At 44.8% G+C, this 24,110-nt stretch overlaps 1 protein-coding gene across 2 annotated transcripts in view; it reads right to left on the reverse strand.

Moving 5' to 3' along the window:
* The window catches only part of MATN2 (matrilin 2), a 132,370-nt gene that overhangs the window by 96,089 nt on the left and 12,171 nt on the right, over positions 1–24,110 (reverse strand). The window contains exon 2 of one of the 2 annotated variants that reach the window (XM_084620298.1): positions 23,500–23,677. In XM_084620298.1, coding sequence (XP_084476424.1) covers positions 23,500–23,635 — 136 coding nt within the window. In that variant the 5' untranslated portion in view covers positions 23,636–23,677. Of the gene's footprint in view, positions 1–23,499; positions 23,678–24,110 lie in introns of those variants that run through there. The other variant, XM_084620299.1, reaches the window with a different exon arrangement.

The following is a 24,110-nucleotide window of genomic DNA, read 5'->3' on the forward strand; positions in this document are numbered from 1 at the left end:
AACCAAAAAAGCTAACAGGATGTTAGGAACCATTAGAAAAGGGATAGATAAGAAGACAGAAGATATGCCACTATATAAATCCATGGTACGCCCACACCTTGAATACTGGGTGCAGTTCTGATCATCCCATCCCTGAAAAGATGATTGGGGGTATGGAACAGCTTCCACCAAAGGAGAGATTAAAAAGACAGGGACTTTTCTGTTTGGAAAAGAGATGACTAAAATGGAATATAATAGAGGTCTATACATTCATGAATGGTGTGCAGAAAGTGAATAAGGAAGTGGTATTTACCCCTTCACGTAACACAAGAACCAGGGCTCACCCGATTAAATTAATAGGCAGCAGATCTAAAACAAAAGGAAGTACTACACAACACACAGTCAACCTGTGGAACTCGTTGCTAGGGGATGTTGTGAAGGCCAAAACTGTAACTGGGTTAAAAAAAGAATTAGATAAGTTCATGGAGAACAAAGCCATTTCTCTTTCTCTAGTTTCCCACATCTCTTCCCCTTCTTCTTCTTCTTCTTCTTCGTTTTTTTTAATAAGACATAGAAATTTAGGGCTGGAAGAGACCTCAAGAGGTTATCTAGTCCAGTGGTTCCCAACCTTTTCTCTGCAATGGCACATCTTGAGCTCCAGGGGCTCTTCCCCTCGTGCTCAGCTGCAAGAGGGGGAAGGGGAGGGGCAGAGGAGCCAACCGATTGCTCACAAAGGACAGGAAGGGGCAAGAGCTCTGAGATTAAGCTCTGATTGATTGCTGCGCTCCTGGAGGAGGCAGGGCCATGGGACAGACAGCCAATCAGAAGGCAGCTTACCCCCCCTTGTTCTCACATGTACTTTAAAAAAAAATTCTGCAGCACACCTGTTCGGCTGTGATGGCACATCAGTTGGGAAACACTGATCTAGTCCATTCCCCATGCTGAGGCAGGATTAAATTTCTTTTTGTTTCTTCTCTCTCTCTCAATATTTTCCTCTTCTCCTCTTATTCTTGACACCTCCCTTGTAGAACAATGGAAACCTTACCAAGCTTGTCTCAAAAGGGGTTCACTAATTCATCGTGTGCCAAAAATAGTTCTTAGGCACTGACATTCATAAAGGTTTGAGTTCTGATTTTCTTCTGCTATGAAAACAGACAAAGCTTGGGTTTGACAAGCTCTCACATATTCACGCATATTTGCATAAGATTTCTTAGCCCTGGTCTACACTACGAGTTTAGGTCGAATTTAGCAGCATTAGATCGATTTAACCCTGCACACATCCACAGGACGAAGCCATTTTTGTCGACTTAAAGGGCTCTTAAAATCGATTTCTGTACTACTCCCCGATAAGGGGATTAGCACTGAAATCTACATCCCCAGGTTGAATTTGGGGTAGTGTGGATGCAATTCAACGGTATTGGCCTCCGTGAGCTATCCCAGAGTGCTCCATTGTGACCGGTCTGGACAGCACTTTCAACTCGGATGCACTAGTCAGGTACACAGGAAAAGCACCGGGAACTTTTGATTTTATTTCCTGTTTGGCCAGCATGGCGAGCTCATCAGCACAGGTGACCATGCAGTCCCAGAATCGCAAAAGAGCTCCAGCATGGACAGAACGGGAGGTACTAGATCTGATCACTCTATGGCGAGATGAATCCATGCTATCAGAACTCCGTTCCAAAAGACGAAATGCAAAAATGTTTGAAAAAATCTCCAAGGGCATGATGGACAGAGGGTACAACAGGGACCCGCAGCAGTGTCGTGTGAAAATTAAGGAGCTCAGGCAAGTCTACCAAAGAACCAAAGAGGCAAATGACCGCTCCAGGTCAGAGGAAGATAGTGCACAGCAGACAAGAGGGGAAACCGTTCTCCCCAACAGCCAGGAACTGTTTATCACCCTGGAGCCAATACCCTCCCAACCCTCCCAAGGCGAGCTCCCGGACCATGAAGCTGGAGAAGGCACCTCTGGTGAATGTACCTTTGTAAATATAATACATGGTTTAAAAGCAAGCGTGTTTCATGGTTAATTTGCCCTGAAGACTTGGGATGCATTTGCGGCCAGTACAGCTACTGAAAATGTCTGTTTACGTGTCTGGGGATGGAGTGGAAATCCTCCAGGGACATCTTCATGAAGCTGTCCTGGAGGTACTCCCAAAGCCTTTGCAAAAGGTTTCTGGGGAGGGCAGCCTTATTCCGTCCTCCATGGTAGGATACTTTACCATGCCAGGCCAGTAGCACATAGTCTGGAATCATTGCATAACAAAGCATGGCAGCATATGGTCCCGGTGTTTGCTGGCATTCAAGCAACATCTGTTCTTTATCTCTCTGTGTTATCCTCAGGAAAGTGATCATCCCAGAGAATTGGGTGGGGGAGAATTGGTTAACATGAAAACCGCAGCCCCTCCTTTTAAATGGCAAACCCAATGGGTGCTTGATATGGGAAAGGAGGGCGCTGCTGTTTGAAACCATTCCCACATGTTATAAAGGTTAAAGAAGCCGAAAGACTGTGGCTTACCATGGCTGCCTGCAAGCCAAATTCTGTTGCCTGGCCCTGCGTGTGTGATCTCTCACACCAAACCAACAGACTCTCAATATAAGAGGCAAAATGCGACCTTGTACCGAAAGCACATGTGCTATGTAATGTTAACAGCTTGGTTTCCCGTGAAAGAGTTTACTCATTGTTCTCTGAAATGTGTCTTTTTAAATACTACTCTCCCTTTTTTTCCTCCCACAGCTGCAAATGTTTCAATGCTGCCCCTATCATCTCCGTCCCAGAGGCTAGCGCAGATAAGGCGGCGAAAAAAATGCACTCACGATGAAATGTTCTCTGAGCTCATGCAGTCCTCCCGCACTGAAAGAGCTCAGCAGAATGCATGGAGGCAAATAATGTCAGAGTCCAGGAAAGCAGAAAATGAACGCGAGGACAAGAGGGAAGAGGGAGACGAGAGGTGGTGGGAGCAAGACGAGAGGAGGCAGGATGCAATGCTGAGGCTACTGGGGGATCAAACTGATATGCTCTGGCATCTGGTGGAGCTGTAGGAAAGGCAGCAGGAGCACAGACCACTGCTGCAGCCCCTGTGTAACCGCCCACCCTCCTCCCCAAGTTCCACAGCCTCCTCACCCAGATACACAAGAACGCTGTGGGGGGGCCTCCTGGCACCCAACCACTCCACCCCAGCGGACTGCCCAAGCAACAGAAGGCTGGCATTCAATAAGTTTTGAAGTGCAGTGTGGCCTTGTCCTTCCTTCCTCCTCTCATCCACCACTCCACCCGGTGCTTCCCTCCTCCCGGGCTACCTTGGCAGTTATCCCCCTATTTGTGTGATGAATTAATAAAGAATGCATGATTTTGAAACAACAATGACTTTATTGCCTTTGCAGTGATTGAAATGAAGAGGGCGGTTGGCTTACAGGGAAGTAGAGTGAACCAAGGGGGTGGGTTTTCATCAAGGAGAAAAAATAGAACTGTCACACCATAGCCTGGCCAGTCATGAAACTGGTTTTCAAAGCTTCTCTGATGCGCAGCGCGCCCTGTTGTGCTCTTCTAATCGCCCTGGTGTCTGGCTGCACATAATCAGTGGCCAGGCGATTTACCTCAACCTCCCACCCTGCCACAAACGTCTCCCCCTTACTCTCAGATATTGTGGAGCACACAGCAAGCAGCAATAACAATGGGAATATTGGTTTTGCTGAGGTTTAACCAAGTCAGTAAACTACACCAGCGCGCTTTTAAACATCCAAATGCACATTCTACCACCATTCTGCACTTTCTCAGCTTATAGCTGAACAGCTCCTTATGACTGTCCAGAGTGCTTGTGTATGGCTTCATGAGCCATGGCATTAAGGGGTAGGCTGGGTCCCCAAGGTTAACTATTGGCATTTCAACATCCCCAACAGATCTTTTCTGGTCTGGAAAGTAAGTCCCTTCCTACAGCTGTTGAAATAGACCAGAGTTCCTGAAGATGCAAGCGTCATGTACCTTTCCCAGCCATCCCATGTTGACGTCGGTGAAATGTCCCTTGTGATCCACCAGTGCTTGCAGCACCATTGAAAAGTACTCCTTGCGGTTTATGTACTGGCTGCCAAGGTGCTCCGGTGCCAAGATACGGATATAGGTTCCGTCTATCGCCCCACCACAGTTAGGGAATCCCATTGCAGCAAAGCCATCCACTATGACCTGCACATTTCCCAGAGTCACTACCCTTGTTAGCAGCAGCACAGTGATTGCGTTGGCTACTTGGATCACAGCAGCCCCCACAGTAGATTTGCCCACTCCAAATTGATTCCCGACTGACCGGTAGCTGTCTGGCGTTGCAAACTTCCAGAGGGCTATCGCCACTCGCTTGTGAACTGTGAGGGCTGCTCTCATCTTTGTATTCTTGTGCTTCAGGGCAGGGGAAAGGAAGTCACAAAGTTCCATGAAAGTGCCCTTACGTATGCGAAAGTTTCACAGCCACCGGGAATCATCCCAGACCTGCAACACTATGCGGTCCCACCAGTCTGTGCTTGTTTCCCGGGCCCAGAATCAGCGTTCCACGGCATGAGCCTGCCCCATTGTCACCCGGATGTCCAAATTGCCAGGGCCCGTGCTTTGAGAGAAGTCTGTGTCCATGTCCTCATCACTCTCGTCACCGTGCTGCCGTCGCCTCCTCGCCTGCTTTTGCAGGTTCTGGTTCTGCACGTACTGCAGGATAATGCGCGAGTGTTTACAATGCTCATAACTCTCACGGTGATCTGAGCAGTCTCCATGTTTGCCGTGATATGGCATCTGCAGGAAAGCAGAGGTGCAGCGGAAGCGGTGGAGGACAATGGTTAGCACCGCACACATTTCCCGAGAAAGAACACACGTACCTGGGAGCTCAAGACAGACAACATGGAGAAATTCGCTATTGAGACAATAGCAGCAGAGCAGAGTTGCAGCGGTAGCAGTGTATGACAACTGTTAGCAGTCCTACTGCACTGTCTGCTGCCAGCAGCACCCAGGACACAACAGTGGCGGTGGCGGTAAGCTGAGCTGAGCGGGCTGCAAGCTTGCCGTGGTATGGCGTCTGCGTGGAAAAAAGGCGCGAAACGATTGTCTGTCGTTGCTTTCACGGAGGGAGGGGTGACTGACGACATGTACCCAAAACCACCCGCAACAATGTTTTTGCCCTACCAGGCATTGGGGGCTTAACCCAGAATTCCAATAGGCGGCAGAGACTGCGGGAACTATGGGATAACTACCCCCAGTGCACCGCTCCGTAAGTCGATGCTAGCCACGGTAGTGAGGACACACTCTGCCGACTTAATGCGCTTAGTATGGACATACGCAATCGACTATAAAATCAATTTATAAAAATCGACTTCTATAATATCGACCTAATTTCGTAGACATACCCTTAGTTTGTCAGGAGTAGGTCTGGCCTCCTGGCCATAATAGCAGAGAACTTATGGCTTTTACTTAATAAACAATACGCAAACTTGAAATTCACTAGCAAGGAGAGCCTCACTTTATTCACAGAGATTCAAGATAAAAAATGCTTGCCAAAAGCTTCAATAGGATGTAGATACACATAAATAAATAAATCCAGGGAAGTGCAAAAGCTTTGCAAAGGCACATCAAACTTGAACCTACACTGCAAGCTCTTCAAGGCAATTACTGTCCCCTCTTTTCCGTTTGGAAAGTACTTACCGCATTTTGTGGTTATCATCAAAAATAAATACATATGAATAATTCTGAGTGTTTTTTTTGCACAGCCTTTCTCCATCCTTCATTTTCTTTTCTCTCCCTCCTCCCTTCTCAATCTCCTCCTCCATTCCTTATTGTAAAGTCATTCAGCAGGGTGACTTGGAGAAAAGCTTTCTCTCATATTTTACAGCCTCCAGTCACTTCTTCATTCTCTCTGTGCCAAAACCTTCCATCATGTTCCAGCAGGGATCTTATCCAGTCTCTTCCATTTCCTTCCATACACAAATGCTCCATTACCAATCACTGTGGTAGATCATTACATTGTTCCTGTCTTTACCTCTTCCTTCCTGCTTTTTCTGTATTCACCCGTACCCAAGCACCATGGTTATGATTAATAGCATTAGTTAGTACCTCCCCTCCCAGAGCACCAAAGAAAGAAATGAGTTCAAATAGTTCTTTAATTTCTACTCAGGTATGGAGTATTGGAATGAAGCACAAACATCTTGCCATCTACATGGATCATAGGGACACAGATTCTGATGCCCTAGAGTTCCTCAGTTGTCCTCACTTGTTTCAGCTGTTCTCAGCTAGGTATGAACATTACTTGTGCTCCCAACTCAGAACAGATGATACACGTAAGGGACTAAGAATCAATTTCCTGAGCAACCACAGGGAAGTGCTATTGTGCAGGACCAAAACTAGTGCTACTTTCAATTCAGTTCCTCTGCACAGTTTTGGGGCATTTTCCCCTCTTTGCTTCCTTCCCCTCCTGCCCACGTAATAAACCATAACAAAAACATGAACATAAAATAATGTGTGTGTATATAGAGAGGATTCTTAATTTCTTTCTTCTCACAGGCCTGAAACTTCTATGTGGCCTACTTCTCAGCCTTCGTATGGCATTATACTGGGGACATGGAAATGATTATAGCTGAGAAGGGCCAGGTTTAAAAGTAAATAGCTTTTGGAAGACTTGTGTGGAAAATTCAACAAAAAACAATATAAAACTTTAATGAGTTTGTACTGTTCTCTCAGAATACCACATTAAAATATTTTAAAAGGTATCTAACAATCTTCTTTTAAAATGTGAATTTCTGACTCTGTATACCAATGAAAGTTTCCTATACATTGTAAGCTGTCAGTCATCTCAACATCAATCATTAAAGGGATGACTTGTATCCAGAGGGAACACATTCGCGCATGTATACCGGGTTCAATATCTAGGGGTTCCATTCCAATAACACAATGCAAACCGGCTCGAGCCCCCACCCAGTGACCTGGGACAAATATATACCACCCCCGCTGGGCGCCTCCAAGAGGCAATACTTCCCCTCTCGCAAGCACATAGTCTGAGTGTAGCAAAAGTCTTTTAATAACAGAGAGAAACAATGTGGCATTATGTTGGGGAAACACCACCAACCGGATTCATAACACAACCCATGAGCAAAAACAACCCCACCCCAGGCAAATTGGGGCATGCCCTTTTCCCTTTGGTTCTTGAGTCCAGCAACCCCAAAAGTCCAATGCCCCAAAAGTCTCTGTCCCTGGTCAGGGCAGCCCCAGAGTTCGAAAGTTTATCGGCGGAGCTTTACCTCCCAACCTGGGTGGAAATGGGACGGGGGTAAGAGGCACCTTACGTGATCTGAAGCTGACCGCCCCACAAAACTCCTTCACGCAGCTGCGCTCCGCTCCGCCAGCCGCCCCACAAACTCCTTCGCGCAGCTGCGCTCCGCTCCGCCAGCCGCCCCACGAACTCCTTCGCTCAGCTGCGCTCCGCTCCGCCAGCCGCCCCACGAACTCCTTCGCTCAGCTGCGCTCCGCTCCGCCAGCCGCCCCACGAACTCCTTCGCTCAGCTGCGCTCCGCTCCGCCAGCCGCCCCACGAACTCCTTCGCTCAGCTGCGCTCCGCTCCGCCAGCCGCCCCACGAACTCCTTCGCTCAGCTGCGCTCCGCTCCGCCAGCCGCCCCACGAACTCCTTCGCTCAGCTGCGCTCCGCTCCGCCAGCCGCCCCACGAACTCCTTCGCTCAGCTGCGCTCCGCTCCGCCAGCCGCCCCACGAACTCCTTCGCTCAGCTGCGCTCCGCTCCGCCAGCCGCCCCACGAACTCCTTCGCTCAGCTGCGCTCCGCTCCGCCAGCCACCCCACGAACTCCTTCGCTCAGCTGCGCTCCGCTCCGCCAGCCGCCCCACGAACTCCTTCACTCAGCTCCACGGCCCACAAGCAGCTCCTGCCATCCACACACTGCTCCGTGTCGAACTGCTTCACCAGCCCTCCCGCAAACTGCTCCACAATATATCTTCAGGCTCCCCCACTACTTAACACAACACTCAGTGATTTCAGCTCTTAGATGAATTCAGCTTATAGTAGGGGAGCCCCAGTGCTGGGGCACTGTCAGCCCAAAGTGAGCTCAGCAGCCTATAACTAGACTTCTAATGAAATCAAAATTAGCTCTGATATTCCACAGTGGAGAGAGGAGGAAGTGCAATCAGCATGTAAGGCCCTCACCAAGGGGCCCATGCCACCAAGTATTAATACTTGTCCCCAGCCTCTCTCCATTCACACAGTTTTGGAACCCATGACCCTTGCCTAGCGAGTGCTACTTAGATGATGGTGAATCCCTCCATCGTAACAAAAGGCCACGTACAGTTCCAAGCACAGTTCCCATAATCAGGGTAATAACAATTTATTCTTCCTGCCCCAATAACAGAGACACTGGGGATCCCACAGCAGCCAAAGTGACCATTTGGGCAGCTATGGTCTCATTCTAGGCCTATGCAAATGAGATCTGCCCCTGAAGTTCTTTTCCACAACTTGCCACACCTCACCACCAGATGTCAGGGTGGAGCTCATCCTGACACTGCTTACACGCATTTCAGGAGTTGTCTTTTCTGGTTGCCATAAATTCGTTTGGAAACAATACCATAAACTAGTGCCACATAGCTTGCAAATAAATAAAGTGCATGCTACATCACACTACCTGGGACAATATATTTGTATCACTACTTCACCAATAGCTAAATAAATAGATACAGCCCCAGAGTTTTCAAAGCAATTTTCTCCACTCTTTGCTCACAAGACCACTTTTCTGCTTTCCCACCCTTCCTTGTAAAGTGAAGCAGTTTCTCAGAGTCCCCTGAAAAATGCTACTCACAGTATTTTCACAATGATTTTGCACATCTGCAGTTTTTTAATTGGTAAATTGAAGTGCTCAGACTGGAGCCAGGAATGCTACATTTCTGGATGTTTCATGATCTTTTTTGGCCGACCTTCCCCGACAGGGAAAATATGCATAGCAGGTTTAGTATTCTATATGAACGAACACACACACACACACACAAAGTGGAGTTTTTAATTTTATAGTGTGATTCGTTTTCAAAGCAAACTGTGTTCCAAACAGATATAGTACATAACAGTAGTTTGGTGGTTGTGTTTTTTCAAACAAGCAGTTTCAAGTAGAGTAGGGGTCGGCAATCTTCGGCACATGGCCCATCAGGGTCATCTGCTGGCGGGCCGCAAGACAGTTTTTTTACATTGACCGTCCACAGGCACGGCCCCCCGCAACTCCCAGTGGCCACGGTTCACTGTTCAAGACCAATGGGAGCTGCAGGAAGTGGCAGCCAGCACATCCCTGTGGCCTGCGCTGCTTCCCACAGCTCCCATTGGCCAGGAACAGCGAACCACGGCCACTGGGAGCTGTGGGGGGTCGTGCTTGTGGACGGGAAATAGGCCCTTGGTTTCCCCCCCACCCCCAGACGTTCTTGTTAAATCCTGGATTTGTGCTGGAAATGGCCCACCTTGATTATCATACACATTGTAAGGAGAGTGATCACTTTAGATAAGCTATTACCAGCAGGAGAGTGGGGTGGGGGGAGAGAAAACCTTTTGTAGTGGTAAACACCCATTTTTTCATGCTTTGTGTGTATAAAAAGATCTTCTACACTTTCCACAGTATGCATCCGATGAAGTGAGCTGTAGCTCACGAAAGCTTATGCTCAAATAAATTGGTTAGTCTCTAAGGTGCCACAAGTACTCCTTTTCTTTTTGCAAATACAGACTAACACGGCTGTTACTCTGAAACCTAATTTTTTTTAGTTAATTGCGTGAGTTAACTGGAATTAATTGACAGCCCTAGTCCAAAGCAGACCAAAATCCCAGATCCAAACACTCTTGATCTGTGGGGGATTCAGATTAGAGCTTTGAAATTTAGGCCCATCTCTACTTAGAACACAAACCATCACTGGCAAACAAAAGTTGAAAGTCAGCAAGAACAGAACTTGTTCATTAGAAGTGAGAGTTTGGGTAAAGTAGGGCAGTTCAATATTACTGTTTCAAATCCAGCCCATGTAAGTAGCGATCAAAGCTATTACCATCTGATAATGCTCAGTGGTCCACGTTAACAGAGTTTGCTGGTCTGAGTCCAGCCCCTAGTGGATAAGTGGACCATAATATCACCACCACAACTGGCAACCTTGTTAGCGGTCTCAACAGAAACATGAAGGATTGAATGGGAATGGAGACTGAACTGCTCTCACTCCTAGAGCGGGTGCCTCCATGTCAGGTGGGTGTCACAACAGCAAGGCATGTGGAAAGCCTCCCTGTCACTGTCTTTTTTGTCCTGTCTGTGGATAGACTAATTTAATCCAGGGATATTAATCTGACATCTTTTGTAAGCAAAATATTCACACACACAACACACACACACACAAGTGTAAAAACTAGATGGGATAGAATGGATTTTTAGAATAATCTTGTGTTGCTTGATTGCCTAGACTGAATGAATCACAAATGTAGTAATCACTCCACATGCATCATATTACTTCCATTCATGTTATTAAGGAAACCACATGTAAATCATTATGTCTTTAGTTGCAAAATATTATTCAACACAGACATGCAAATTTGACTAACAGCTGTTTTTCCTGGACAGAGTCCAAGTGCATTTCTTTTTTTAGGCCGTGTGTGTGTGTGTGTTTCAGTCCCATGCAGTTTCAGGTAACTTCTAGCAGTTTAAATTCCATTGCTACACATATCACTGGACGAAATGTTCCCTAAATGAACATTTCCCTCATTTATATACTTATGCTCAGAAACAGATATATAATTTATATTCCTAAGAAACACGATTGTCATTATCCTGACTGCCACTGGATTGCAAATCTCATTCAATTACCCAAATGCATTCAGACTATAGCTCCCAGAAATTAATATGCTCATGTCATGCTCATGCAATACACAGACTTTACCAGAGCAGATATCTATCAAGAAAACAAATTGCTTTCTCTGAAAAAATGTCAATTTGTTGTTTTGTAGAATAAAAGGTAACAATGGAGTATTTATACAGCTGTTAGTTGGTCCTCTCAGTTTGGTTGCAGAGGTCCTCTGTATTTTGGTTATATTGTTCTTTACCTTTCCGTATATGAAATTAACTAGTTTATTCTGATGGGACGTTTTGCCCCTTGAACTGTATAGTCAAATCTGCTTCCATACGGTGTATTATAAATAATCTATTTCACTTTAGTTTCCTAAAAACAATATTACACTATCTATTAAAATTCTCACTGGGCTGACTCCTAGCTACTTTAAAGATCACTTCACAGCTACATGCATCAGGACCAGTGATGCTGTTGGTGCCTGTTACAGCTGCATAGGGTATGTAGAGAGCATAACACACCAAGTCTTCTCTCCTCTACAACTGCTTCTTTATTAACTTACAAAATGGCCTCCAGGGACCAGGCAAAATTCACCACCCCAGAATACATGTTTATGGACTATCCTATAATAACTATCCTGAACCCCCAGGATACAACTTCCCTCCCCCTCCAAGTTCAACAAAAGTTCCTTGATAGGAAAATCAACAGCTCAGTATAACAACTGGAACTCTAACTAGAGGTGCAGAGAAGTCTACCTGACCTCATGTGGAAAAAAGGGAAAAGGGGATTATTCTGCCCCAAGTCACTCTGCCCCCTTTTTCCCCCGCAACACTCTATCTACAGGTCCAAGTGAACAGGGGGTTTGCGTTGTCTCGTGCAGAGGTGGCGGACTAAAGCAGATATTCCCAGCATAGCCAGGAGAGGAGGAAATTCCACAAGCACCTAAGTACTAAGAGATCCACTCCAGTATCTGCTCCAACAGGAGCAGATTATTTACTTCTCCTAATTCTGAACTTGGATGAATCATAGGAACAGTAGCCTCCACTGATCCACCACTCGAGTCCATTTAACCTGACTTGGGTTCCTTGCCTCCTCCTCAGGCAAACCTATATGCCATCTGATGAGGGAATGTCCTACAGCAACCTAACAGGAAACCAGGTCTGTAACTTTTACTGTCATACCAGGCAGCCACTTGGGCATTCCCACAAAACTGCAAATCTAAACAAGTGCTCTAGGAGAGAAAAAGCAAGTGACCTGTTGATGGTCATGATTGTGTTTCATATTTTCTTCTAGTGTTCGCAGTCTTTTTCCCAAAACACCACTTCCAAAATAAATCACTTTCTTGGCCATTACAACATACTTTGAGCACTTGAGTTGCAACCCGACTTCCCTTAACCTTTGTAGGACTTCGTCTAGGTTCCATAGATGCTCCACTTCTGTCTCTCCTGTCATGAGAACATCATTTAGGTATACCATCTTTGGCTGGTGCAATCCAGCCAATAATCCTTCCATAACTCTTTGGAAGATAGCATAAACAGAGGAAATCCCAAACGCAAAGCAGGTGTACCTATAGAGTCCTTTATGCATATTGATAGTGACCACATTCTGCGAGTCTTCATCCAGGACTATTGGTAAGTATGCGACATATCTAGCTTGGTAAGGCTCTTCTATGCAATGAAAGGGTACTACTCCAAGCAGGTAGCCTGGTTTGCAGTTTGTTTGTAATCATAGCATAGATGTTTGAAGCCAACAGCTTTTACTACTGGCACTTCCAGAATAGCCCATTCAGAGAATTTCACTGGACAGATAATCCCTGAAGTTCCTCTTCTACCCTGGCTTGTAGATCATAAGGAACAGGGCAGACCTTACAAAACTGAGGGCGTGCTGTGGGATCTACATGTATTTTCACCCTGAGATCCTGGAGTTCTCTCAGCTCCTCTCTTTTCAACAGGCCATTGATTGATCCTGCACTCATGTGATACAAAGGTCCCAGGAGTCTTTTTCCAGCCACCTTTCAAGGCAGAGAGCCAATTCCAACCAAAAAGATTTGGCGCTTCCCCAGCTACTACAAAGAAAGGGAGACGAGCCCTCTGGGGCCCATACCTCACTTTGACTTCCATTCTCCCCAGTACAGGAATTTTCCCCCCATTGAAGAACTTGAATAGAGCTCAGGTACAGACAAAATCAAGCTGGTGAATGCATCAGCAATAACTTTCTCATTCTCTTGCCCCAACTCTGTAGCCACTACCCCTTTGTCAAGCTCCATTTTCACATTCTGCCAATTAAATGGAGCTTGACTATGATTGGTTCCTTATAAGAATCCGTCTGATTCAAGAAAGCATACACCTCGTCTCTTCTTCCAGTTCAGGGTCCCCAGCTGATGCTATTTTCCTGCAGAGACTATGGACAGATAGTGAGGGTGAAACCATTTGCACTTGATATGATCTTTGGTTTCCTGGTTGCACCACTGCAGCTTTGTGCCAGAATTTATCCTGTTCTGTTAATGGTTGTATATGCATTTTGTCATCTGGCTCCAGATCTGGCATCAATCTTGCACATCTGTTGTAATAAAACACTTGTCTTTTTTGTTGGTTTCTCTGTAGTTTGCCAAGTGAAGCACCTGGATACCCAGGATCAAACAACATTCAGCTTGTCAGCAAGAGTGTCTTCATTCTCCAGCTCATCAGTCTTTAGGCTGGACTAGAATTTGGCCCTGGAGAGGGAGTATTCCAGTAATCTAGTACAGTAACTCCTCACTTAAAGTTGTTCCGGTTAACGTTCTTTCGTTGCTGATCAATTCGGGAACATGCTCGTTTAAAGTTGTGCAATGCTCCCTTATAACATCGTTTGGCAGCCACCTGCTTTGTCCACTGCTTGCAGGAAGAGCAGCTCGTTGGAGCTAGTGGTGGGGGCTTGGAACCAGCGTGGACCAGCAGCCCCACATCAGCTCCCCGTTCCCTGTGCGGCAGCCGCCCAGCAGGCTATCTGCCAGCATTTCAGCTGTCCCTCCCCTCACTGCCATGTGCTGCTTCTGCCCTCTGCCTTGGAGCTGCTCCCTGAGCTTCCTGCTTGCTGTGCAGGGGAAGGGGGAAGAGAGGGGCTAATGTCAGGGTGTCCCCCTCCACCTATTCCTGCCCCCTGCTTACCCCTTCTCCATATAGAGCTGGGTGGGGACAGGACAGGGCTCAGGATGGACAGAACTTGCTGGCTGCAGCTGGTGTCTCAACTTCCTGATTTTTTTAAAGGCAATGTACTTTAGAATGGGGTCAGCGTACTTAAAGGGGCAATATGCATCTCTCTCTCCCCCACACACAGGGTGTGTGTCTCTGTCTCTCTCTGCCATGCTGTCTCCCCTCCCTCCATTTGTGCTGCCTTGTAGAGTGCGAGGCTACATTAACAACAATGTGTTAACCCTTGAGGGCTCAGCCAAATGCTAGTTCATCATTTAACAGTAAGGCATTCCCTGGGAAATATCCCACCTTCTTCCATACCCCTGTGCTTTGACCATACCGCGGTGAAGATGCGTGATCAAAATCTCAGTCCTTACTGAAATTCTGAAACTCTCCCCCTGGGGGAGGGATAGCTCAGTGGTTTGAGCATTGGCCTGCTAAACCCAGGGTTGTGAGTTCAATTCTTGAGGGGGCCATTTAGGGATCTGGGGCAAAAATTGGGGGATTGGTCCTGCTTTGAGCAGGGGGTTGGACTAGATGACCTCCAGAGGTCCCTTCCAACCCTGATAATCTATGATTCTATGATTCTCCTAAAGCAAACCGTGTTCCACTATCAGAACCCACAATATCCAGTATCCCATACTGTGCAAAGTGTGCTTTTATCTTCCACATGACTGATCTGGACCCTGTGTCTGATAAAGTCTATCTCCCAGAAATTAGAAAAATAGTCTACAATGATCATGTATCCTTTGTCTCCAAAGTAAACAAATCCACTCCCACCTTTGCCAATGGTTGTTCTGGAACTTCATGTTGCCACAGGGTCTCTTTTGGCTGACAGCCTTCCTACGACCTGCATACATCACACTTTTTCTTGAATGTCTGTGTAACCCCTTGGGGTTTAGAGAGCATGGCCCCTTTAAATCTTTTTCCTATAGGGGAGGGGGAGGAGTGAGAGAAAGGAGGGGAACTTGGGGGTGTGGCTCTGTAGTCCAGGGAGGGGAGGCCCTGGACAAAGTGAAGGAGAGAGAGAACCTGCCTGAAGCCTGGGAAGGACAGGGCGGCCGATTGATCGGGGACATCCCAGGACAGGAGCCAGGAGGAGCACTGTGCCAGGGAGGAACTGCCCAAGAAGGACAGGCAAGAGCTGGACCTAGTATCACTGCTGCCCAGAGCTGCATGGGGCTGTGAATACTGGGGCTTGTGACTCTTCATTGGGAATAAGGAGGGAGGCTGCCAGTTAGTTAAGTGGGGAGGTGGTTGCTCTGTGTGGCTTTGCAGAGAGCGGTAGAAGAGGGCACCTGAGGGGTTTGTTGGGGAAAGTTCACTGGCGCCGAAGATGACCAGAAGCACCCAAGACTCACCATTGAACTGAAACTCTGCTAAGGACTCCTGAACTCTGCGTGCAGACACATTGCTGGGTGTCTGCCCTTTCAGACTGTGCTACCACTGGGATTGTGGGGCCTTGGTTTGGATGCAAGCCTGTTCCACTGCTCCCCCTACATTTCCCCTTGTTGTTTTTCTCCTCTCATCCCTCTATAAATAAATATCTCCCTTTGTTATATCCATTGTACTTTTCCTGTGGGTGGGTGTGTTCACTCTGGGGGGGTTTGGAACAGGTGCCCCTGGGGTGGAAGGAATTTTTCCTGCTGCATTCCTGCAAACGCTGTCTCTTGGGCAGAGCTGTCTGCAGAGCAGACTCCATTTTGGCCACGAGGGTGCTAAAGTTACATCTGTAAGTGCTCATTCATTCCTGCCCAGTATCATAATTTCTCTGGCTCACTTTAAGCCACCTTCAATTCTCAGATGTGACAAATGAACTTTGTGCATAATCTCTTTCCTAAAAGCTGATGAAATAACTGCTCTTCCTCCCCAGAATAGAATGCCATTCTGTACATACAACTCGCCTCTTGTCTGAAAGAATGGTGTTCTCTCTTTAGGTACTCTGTCTTTTGTTGCTGGCTATCCCTGTAGGATCATGAGTTTCAATGTCTGCAGCATTCTGTCTTGCTCCGTAATGAAAATTATTTATGGTGACCTAGAAAGGTAGACATTATTACCATTTGTGACCGGGCCTGATGTGGGTCATGGCTGAGAATGCCAAATTCAGAACAGACTGATAAAAACAGGGCAGTCACACCCCAAAACTGTTGGTTATTCTAACATTAGAGTTCACCAAGTCAGTAACAAAAGTGAGCTCCTGTATCACCACATTGGTTAACAAGAAGCAAAAACACAGTCTCCTTAGGCAATCCAGCCCCTATCACCACCCAGACATCTGGTCTTTATGATGCAAAGTTACTAAAAACCAGATTAATTATACATATACATTAATTACACCTCTAATCCCAAAGGTACAGCCACTCCCCAGATCAATACATATACTTTAGATCTTACCAAATACCACACTGTAGCCAATTCCTTTAGTAAAACTATAACTAAATATTTATGAAAAGAAAAGAAAAGAAAAGAAAAGAAAAGAGTTATTAAATGGTTAAAGGAATCATATACATTACAAGTGATTTCAGAGTCTGTAGATCAGGTTCATAGCAGTGATGGTAAATCCGCTAGCTTGCAAAAAGGCCCTCTGGATTATCCAAAGGGATTGGCGGTCATCAATCCTTTGTTCAAAGCTTCCTTATGTTAGAAAATCACAGTCCAGAGTTGAGGAGCAGGACTGCAGACAAAGTAGTAATGTAAAGTCTCCTATATATTCAGCTCAAGTGCATGGAAAGTTATTGGCAAAAGATGGAGTCTTAGATCACGTGTCCTTATCACATGCCCTTACATGACTTGCTGAACCATTGCCTCAGTGCTGTCTGAAACATCTCCAGGAGGGGCTCACTGGGCGAGTTGATTGTCTTTAATGGGTCATCAAGCAGGCTGGCTAGCCTTGATGCAAATCTGACTTGGGGCATTACCCAAGAAAACAACATTTGAGATACAAACACATATAAAATATTCATAACTTCATATACAAAGATGACATATGGATTTAAACAGGATAATAATATTTAGCAGTCTATAATTTTTCCATTGATACCTTACATGACATACTTTGTACAAAATTTATTGCAATTTTGTAACCATGGTGACTGTATTAGTGTAAGTTGTAATCTTCCTTTTTATCACCATTGACTGTGATAGATTAAAATAAATGTCCTGCCAATCCTTTTTTCATGATTCCCTCTACACCTATCAAAAATTTCTTTAAAAAATTTTAAAAAGCTATTCAGAGATTCCTATGGTCACATCAGAAACCAAATATCAAAATGTATTGGCTGAAACGTCCAGTTGAGATGGGAGGCCAGGCATTACCAGACTCCAACAGATGCTATAAACCAGTACAAATTAGACCAGTACAGGAATGGATTTCTAACAGAGAGAATCCATCACGGATACAGATAAAACAGAAACTAGCAAACCCAATCTCATTATATAATACTATGCTGGACTTGTATCCCCAAATTCTGGTAACCATGAAATATCACCCATTACTTAAAAGTGCACTTACTAATTGGGTGTAGATGAAGCACTTGACCTAACAAAAGGAGCAGATCTCAGTAATATCCAAGATAAAAAATAACAGTGCTTTCAAACCCAAGATGAATAAGGAAATTTTTAGATGTTGGGGCAAATGTCGCTATGATAAGTGGTAGGATTTCTTTAGGGATGGACAATCCTAAAAACAAACAAATACAGCGGATGTATTTAAAAGAGAGAGAAAATGTGCAACCCGGGTTTATGTGCAACCTGAGAAAACACTTTCAGAGAAGAAAGGAACCAACAAAACTATCTGTATTAGGAAATTTGATACATAGGTCTGAAGTGTCAGCAATCAACGTTATATCTAGAATGTATAACCTCATGACTATGTTTTTAAAGGACAATCTGGATGAAGCTATTAAGTCAAGGAGTGCAGATTGTAAATATGAAATAAAAGTAAAAGAATGGAATGGGATAATTCAGATGATAAATATTGGCTTTACTACTAACCAAATAGTGCAAGTTCAGTACTTTTTAGTTTACCAAACATATGTTCATCTACCTCTATATAATAAAACATATTATACTGCCTCAGATATTTGTATGAAATGCAAAACAGCCAGGCCCTCTTTCATATACATGATATGGGACTTCTGGATGATACAAAAATTTTGGAAAACCATCCTGAGAGAAATAATAAAATATTAGAGATGAAACCCTGTTCAAGTTCTAAGACATTTCTGTTAGGGCCGGTTAAAAAGTTTCCTATTGCAAATAAGCAAACTATTCCTATTCTTGCTCTTTATAGCAAAAGGAACAATCTTAAATATGTGGACCCAGGCAACAATTCCTAGCATAGGTCACTGGAAAAAACTATTAATAGACTATATTGTTATGGAAGACTTAACACATTTTGTGAGAATAGTGCCAGACAAACTCACAAAAAATGGATAAAAGTAACCGTGTACTTCACATAGGAAAACAATATACTAGAAATACTGAAATCTTTGAGATGCTTTGATATAGACACAGTAATCATATACTTATAGGATAGTCAAAAAATATACGAAGAGGATAATCCCTCCTTCCCCTTAGTTTTCCTTTCTTTCTATTTCTGTGAGACTACCCCGTATCCTTAGAAAACATTCAATTCCCCCCTTCCCCCAGAAAGACAAAAATTAATATGAATGATCACACCCACCCACCCACCCTGTTACGGGTGTATTTAAATAATATTGGGGAAAAAAGGGGGTGGAAATGGTAACAATATAACAGGATATGGTCAACATATAATAGGTTGCTTCATGCTGTTAACTCTGTATTAAGATATGAATGTAATTGTAATGTCTTCCTGTCAATGGCTGAAAATATCAATACATAAAATCTCAACCCTCCTGTGACGGGGTGTACTTGTCCTGCATTACAGCGGAAGGGGTTAAGGCAGCACTCTTAGCAGCAGAAGCCATGTCCCCCTCGATCCTCCTGGACATGCTCCAGCTGCTGCTGCAATATAAAAGGGAGCAGCATAGCTCAGTCTGGCTGACTGCGGAGGAGGAAGGATGCACCTTGCTGGCTCCAGCCGAAGAGCAGCCGGGATCCCGGACCACAGGAGCAGGAGACACCGAGGCCCAGGCAGGCGCCCAGGTATCTGCAGATGCCCCAGGGAGATTGCAGTCATTTCCCGAGTAGCCCAGAGACTCCAAAGACACCCCAACTTCAACTGCAGGAGTCAAAGTAGGAAATAGCCCAGGGAAGGACTAGCCAGTGTCCCTGCAGCAGTCGGTGTGTTGTGGGCAGATTATCTGCCACTTTAGTGGTGAACCCATTCACCACTACCAGAGCCCTGGGCTGGGACTCAGTGGAGCAGGGAGGGCCTGGGTCCCCCTACCCCGGCTGCCGCCTTTTGGGTAGGGTGACCAGATGACAAGAACAAAATATCGGGACACATGGGGGGGCATCACAGGCTCAACCCCCACCAGAGCCGGCTCTAAGTTTTTTGCCGCCCCAAGCAACAACAACAAAAAAGCCGGAGTGCCGCCGAAGCAAAATATCAGGACAAATGGCATCCCGACTGTACATCGGTCAGGACGCGAGACAAACAACTAAATATTGAGACAGTCCCAATTTTATCAGGATGTCTGGTCACTCTTTTTGGGGGGCGGCCCATCAACCCGCCTCCTACTGACTCTGGCCATTGAGCCATGCTGCCCTGCAGCCCAGGGGAGTCCTACTGACTCTGGCCATTGGGCTGTGCTGTCCTGCAGCCTAGGGGAGTCCTACTGACACCAGTTCGTAGGCCACCCATCCCTGAGGCTGAGGGCACCCATACTGACTTTAACCGCAAGGCTACCAAGCCCTTATGCCACCCCCAGGGTGATGGGATGTACTTGCCCCGCACCACCTCCCCTCAAAAAGAAAAGAAAAGAAGGCCATGCTAAGCAGTTTTCTGGACCAAATGCAAGATGAGGGAGAATCGGGACCATGTTTTCTTGTGTCTCTCTTCATGGGATGGGGCTCTGTTCATCATGCTACAATACTTATACATTATAATTACCAGTTCCATGAGCCATCCTACCTTCCTCCTCTCAGCCTACAAGGTCTTACATGACTATATAGATATATCTCATAGCTTAAACATCAAGAGAGACATTCATATACATAACCAATAACACTTTTTATAGCAACAACCACTTTTCTGAAGTTAGGTCATTGTAAATATTTCACTATATTTATTATATATACACAAACACACGCATGCATACACACACATCTATTCTTAATCAGCTCAGTTTTAATAACTTACTGTATATTTGCTACAATTACTGTGTTGTAAGAAACTTTAAAGAAAAAGTGCTATGAAGGAAGTGAATTGGAACTGAAGTGTTTTGATAGCTAGGAATACAGGATAACTTTATGGTGGGGGAAAAAGCTTGAAATTAAACCAACTTATAGTAGTCCAGCATGCCTGGATCAGTTTCCCCAGAGTGAATTCCAATAACATCATTGCTACTCAGCCTTTGCAAACAAAATTTATTTCAGATCTTTAAAAGGAAAATATTATTATTATTAATAATTTTTGAAGAGAAGTGGAGCAAAGTAAGCAGACACAAAACAAAACAAAAATACTCTGAAATGTAGGAGAAAGATTGGGGTGAACCAAAAAACAAGTTAAACACCATGGGTCATTCCTTCTAAAACCCTCCTTAAACTCACTTCTTCTATTAGACCTAATAAAGTATCCTGGATCATCAGAAGAACATTCATGCCTTACACAATTACAAGTCTTTTCCTGTGATGGCTATGTGACAGCATTTTATACTTACTGTTTTTCATTAAGTCTAGATATTTATCAACCTCTGAAAATGGCAGCGATAAGGAACAACAGAGATTAAAACCCAACCAAACATGTTCCACTGAGCCAGACTCCTAAGCACGATTTTCTCTGAAGTCATAAAAGATAAAATAGCAACCTTAAATAACAGCTAATGTTTCCCATGCAGTCAGCCTAAGAGAGCTTAATCCTTCAATAAATAAACCACCATTTTCAACAAGATAGTGCATCAGTAGAATATACAAGGATTCTAATAGTCCAAGAAGATTCTCATTTCATTATGTGGGGTTTTTTAGATTTTTTTTTTTTTAATATTTGTGTTTGTATATTTTAATTCCTGTAAAAAGCACCTAATACTGTAAGGATAAGTTCTTTACACAAATCAAATTATTTAAGTAAATACATTTCTTCCTCCTTTCAAACCTCAGAGCAATTTTGTGGGCTATGCTTCTTCAGGAAACTCTGGTTCACTATGCCATTTGGCATGGGCAAGATACAAATTATAGCAGCTCCTGTTCAGGGAACTTTTACAAGGCATTAATTAATGAAGGAAATGCAAGGCATTTTCTGGTCTAGCCCATGAATATACATGAAACTTGGAATCAGACCCTTTGGTTCCTACATCACATTACAATTAATTGAGTACCCCACCCATAGCTCTGTGACCATATAACATATTGTCATTTATTTCAGGGTTTAACGAACTGCTGTTTCTCTAAATTCATGTAATAGTTTCTAGATTTCAAAGAAGCCCCGTTTTTCGATCCATACAAGTAAGATTCAGACAGTACTAAAGTTTCATCTAGTATAAAATATGGGTGTTTCTTTGGTGTTCATAAATTAGAAACATTTTGGAAAGCACAAATCAGAGCTAACAAGAAACAATCCCAACAAGAAATAGTCTATAGTCCATAACCCCAGGCGGCTCATTGGAGAATATCTCCACTCTGACAAAACTCAGGTGCTCCTTTCTCTTCTGCCACTCCAGCGCACAACCAAACTCAACACCTACTTCTTCCTCATGCTTCCGAACACTTCTTCTAAGTGTCCACTCACATCCCCTTGGTTCTTTAAGGTCATGCTACACGGTGAACCCAGGAAGGATAAATGGGGATGTGTGTGTTGGGGGTAATGAGGGATTTAGGTTGGAGCTAAAGGCTGCCTAGTGGAAAGACAGGCTGGCAGCGTAAAAAACTGAAGTAGCTAATAGATCTGAGCAATTCCATCAGCTAAATTTGGTGAAATTCAGTTAGGTTATCATGAATTAAAGGAATAAATATATGTTTAATTCTGAAGTTTCAGAAGTGACCTATATCCACAATATCACCATCATGCATGGGAGGGAGGGGTTGGAGTTTCTGAATGTGTAGTTAATGGAACTCAAAGGGGGAAAAATGGCAACATTTCAGAATGAACAGTTTAAAATGTTTCTTTTGCAAAAGGGAACACTGAAAAAAATCACATAGAAAAATTAGTTATCCTCCGAAGAATTACTGTACCAAATCTGGAGTCTAAATTCACTAATAAAGTATAAAATATAAGGATTTTAGTCCTATTTTAACAGAGAATCAAAATGCAACCTTAATTATAAAGTCAATTCTAATATGGCATATTTCAATTCATCCACTCAGTTAAATTAGATTGTGAGTAATTGAACATGACCCTAACTAATTCATGACTTCCAAAAAGCTGACCAGAACACTATCTTATGAAGTGGGATCCATGATCAATGAAAATGTACTGGGCAGCTCTATAGAGTCCAGCCACTAGCTAAATGTTCGTCTCCTCCACAGCTTCCCAGCACAGCAGGGGAAATCTCTACCCATTTGAAGAAAATCAACATGATGCAAATGAAGGGATTATCTCTGAGTGTCTAAATAGGAGACAATAAGGTCCATTGTCATCAGCTGTTGATTACATTTGGTACAAATTCCCTCATCCCAGCACACACGCCCAGCTAGAACTTGCTAAAAAGTGCAGTGGTCAGACAGCTGTGACAGGACCTCACATAACATCCTCTCTCTAAACAGGTGAGAGAGGGTCTCTCTCCAATGCAATAGTCCCATATCACACATTTATTTGGAGAAAACACACACCAGTTAGAAATAAATTACATTGGTCTAGCACAGGGGTGGCCAACCTGAGCCTGAGAAGGAGCCAGAATTTACCAATGTACATTGCCAAAGAGCCACAGTAATACGTCATCAGCCCCCATCAGCCCCCGCCCCGGCTCCCAGCGCCTCCCACCCACCGACAGCCCCACTGATCAGCACCTCCCCCTCCCCATCCCCGCACCTCCCGATCAGCTGTTTGGTGGCGTGCAGGAGGCTTGGGGGAGGAGCAAGGGCATGGCAGGCTCAGGGGAGGGGGCGGGAAGAGGTGGAGTGGAGGCAGGGCCTGTGGCCGAGCAGTGAGCATCCCCCAGCACATTAGAAAGTTGCTGCCTGTAGCTCCAGCCCCGGAGTCGGTGCCAAAACAAGGAGCCGCATGTTAACTTCTGAAGAGCCGCATGTGGCTCGAGAGCCACAGGCTGGCCACCACGGTCCAGCAGATTGATAGCAAACTCCTTCTCCCAACAACAAACACATAGACCAAAATCTCTCTCATTCCCCCCTGCAGATGGCAGACTCCCTTTTACTATAATTATCCCAGCCAACATCAGGCCAATAAGCCATGCATTTATAGTTTGTGTGTGAGGTAGGCTTATTACAACTCACCAAGTAAAGTACCTTGTGGGTTAGCACCATTTCTTTGGCTTGAAAATGTTGGTGGAAGATGTCTCTCCCTGGCGGAGGCACTGAAAAGTTGAGTTTGTCCAAACAGCAGTAGGAAGCATGTAATCATTTTCTTCATTTTCGTGAAGAAAAAGCAAGATGAACAATCAGAGGCGCAAAACTGTGACAAAGAAAAGAAATGAAATGAACTCTCTGATTAACCAAACAATGTGTACTTATGCTGTGCTCATGGCAGACACCCTGCCCTCCCTTCCCCCCTTCCACCACATACAAACACCCAGACACACTGGTTTAGAATGTGTCTCATATCCATCAAAGATGGGTCTACATAATTAAGTAATCCTGGTTAGCAGACGACAGCTTGGCCTTTATGAGGCTGGTATAAATAGATGACCTTCATAGTTGACATTGTTAACAGATCTACTGCTAGGTCATTCACAAGAAGCAAATAGATGGAAGTCTAGAAAAGGGACTTTCATTCTGTGATCCTACCACTTACTATAAGAAGGTTTGAAACAAAACAAAAACAAAAAACCCCACTCTGTTCAAAACCCTAAACTTTCAGTGGGTGGAGTGTATTTTCTAAAAATAAC

Source organism: Lepidochelys olivacea (genome assembly GCF_965140295.1).
Source record: "Lepidochelys olivacea isolate rLepOli2 genome assembly, chromosome: 2".
Lineage (NCBI taxonomy): Eukaryota > Metazoa > Chordata > Testudines > Cheloniidae > Lepidochelys > Lepidochelys olivacea.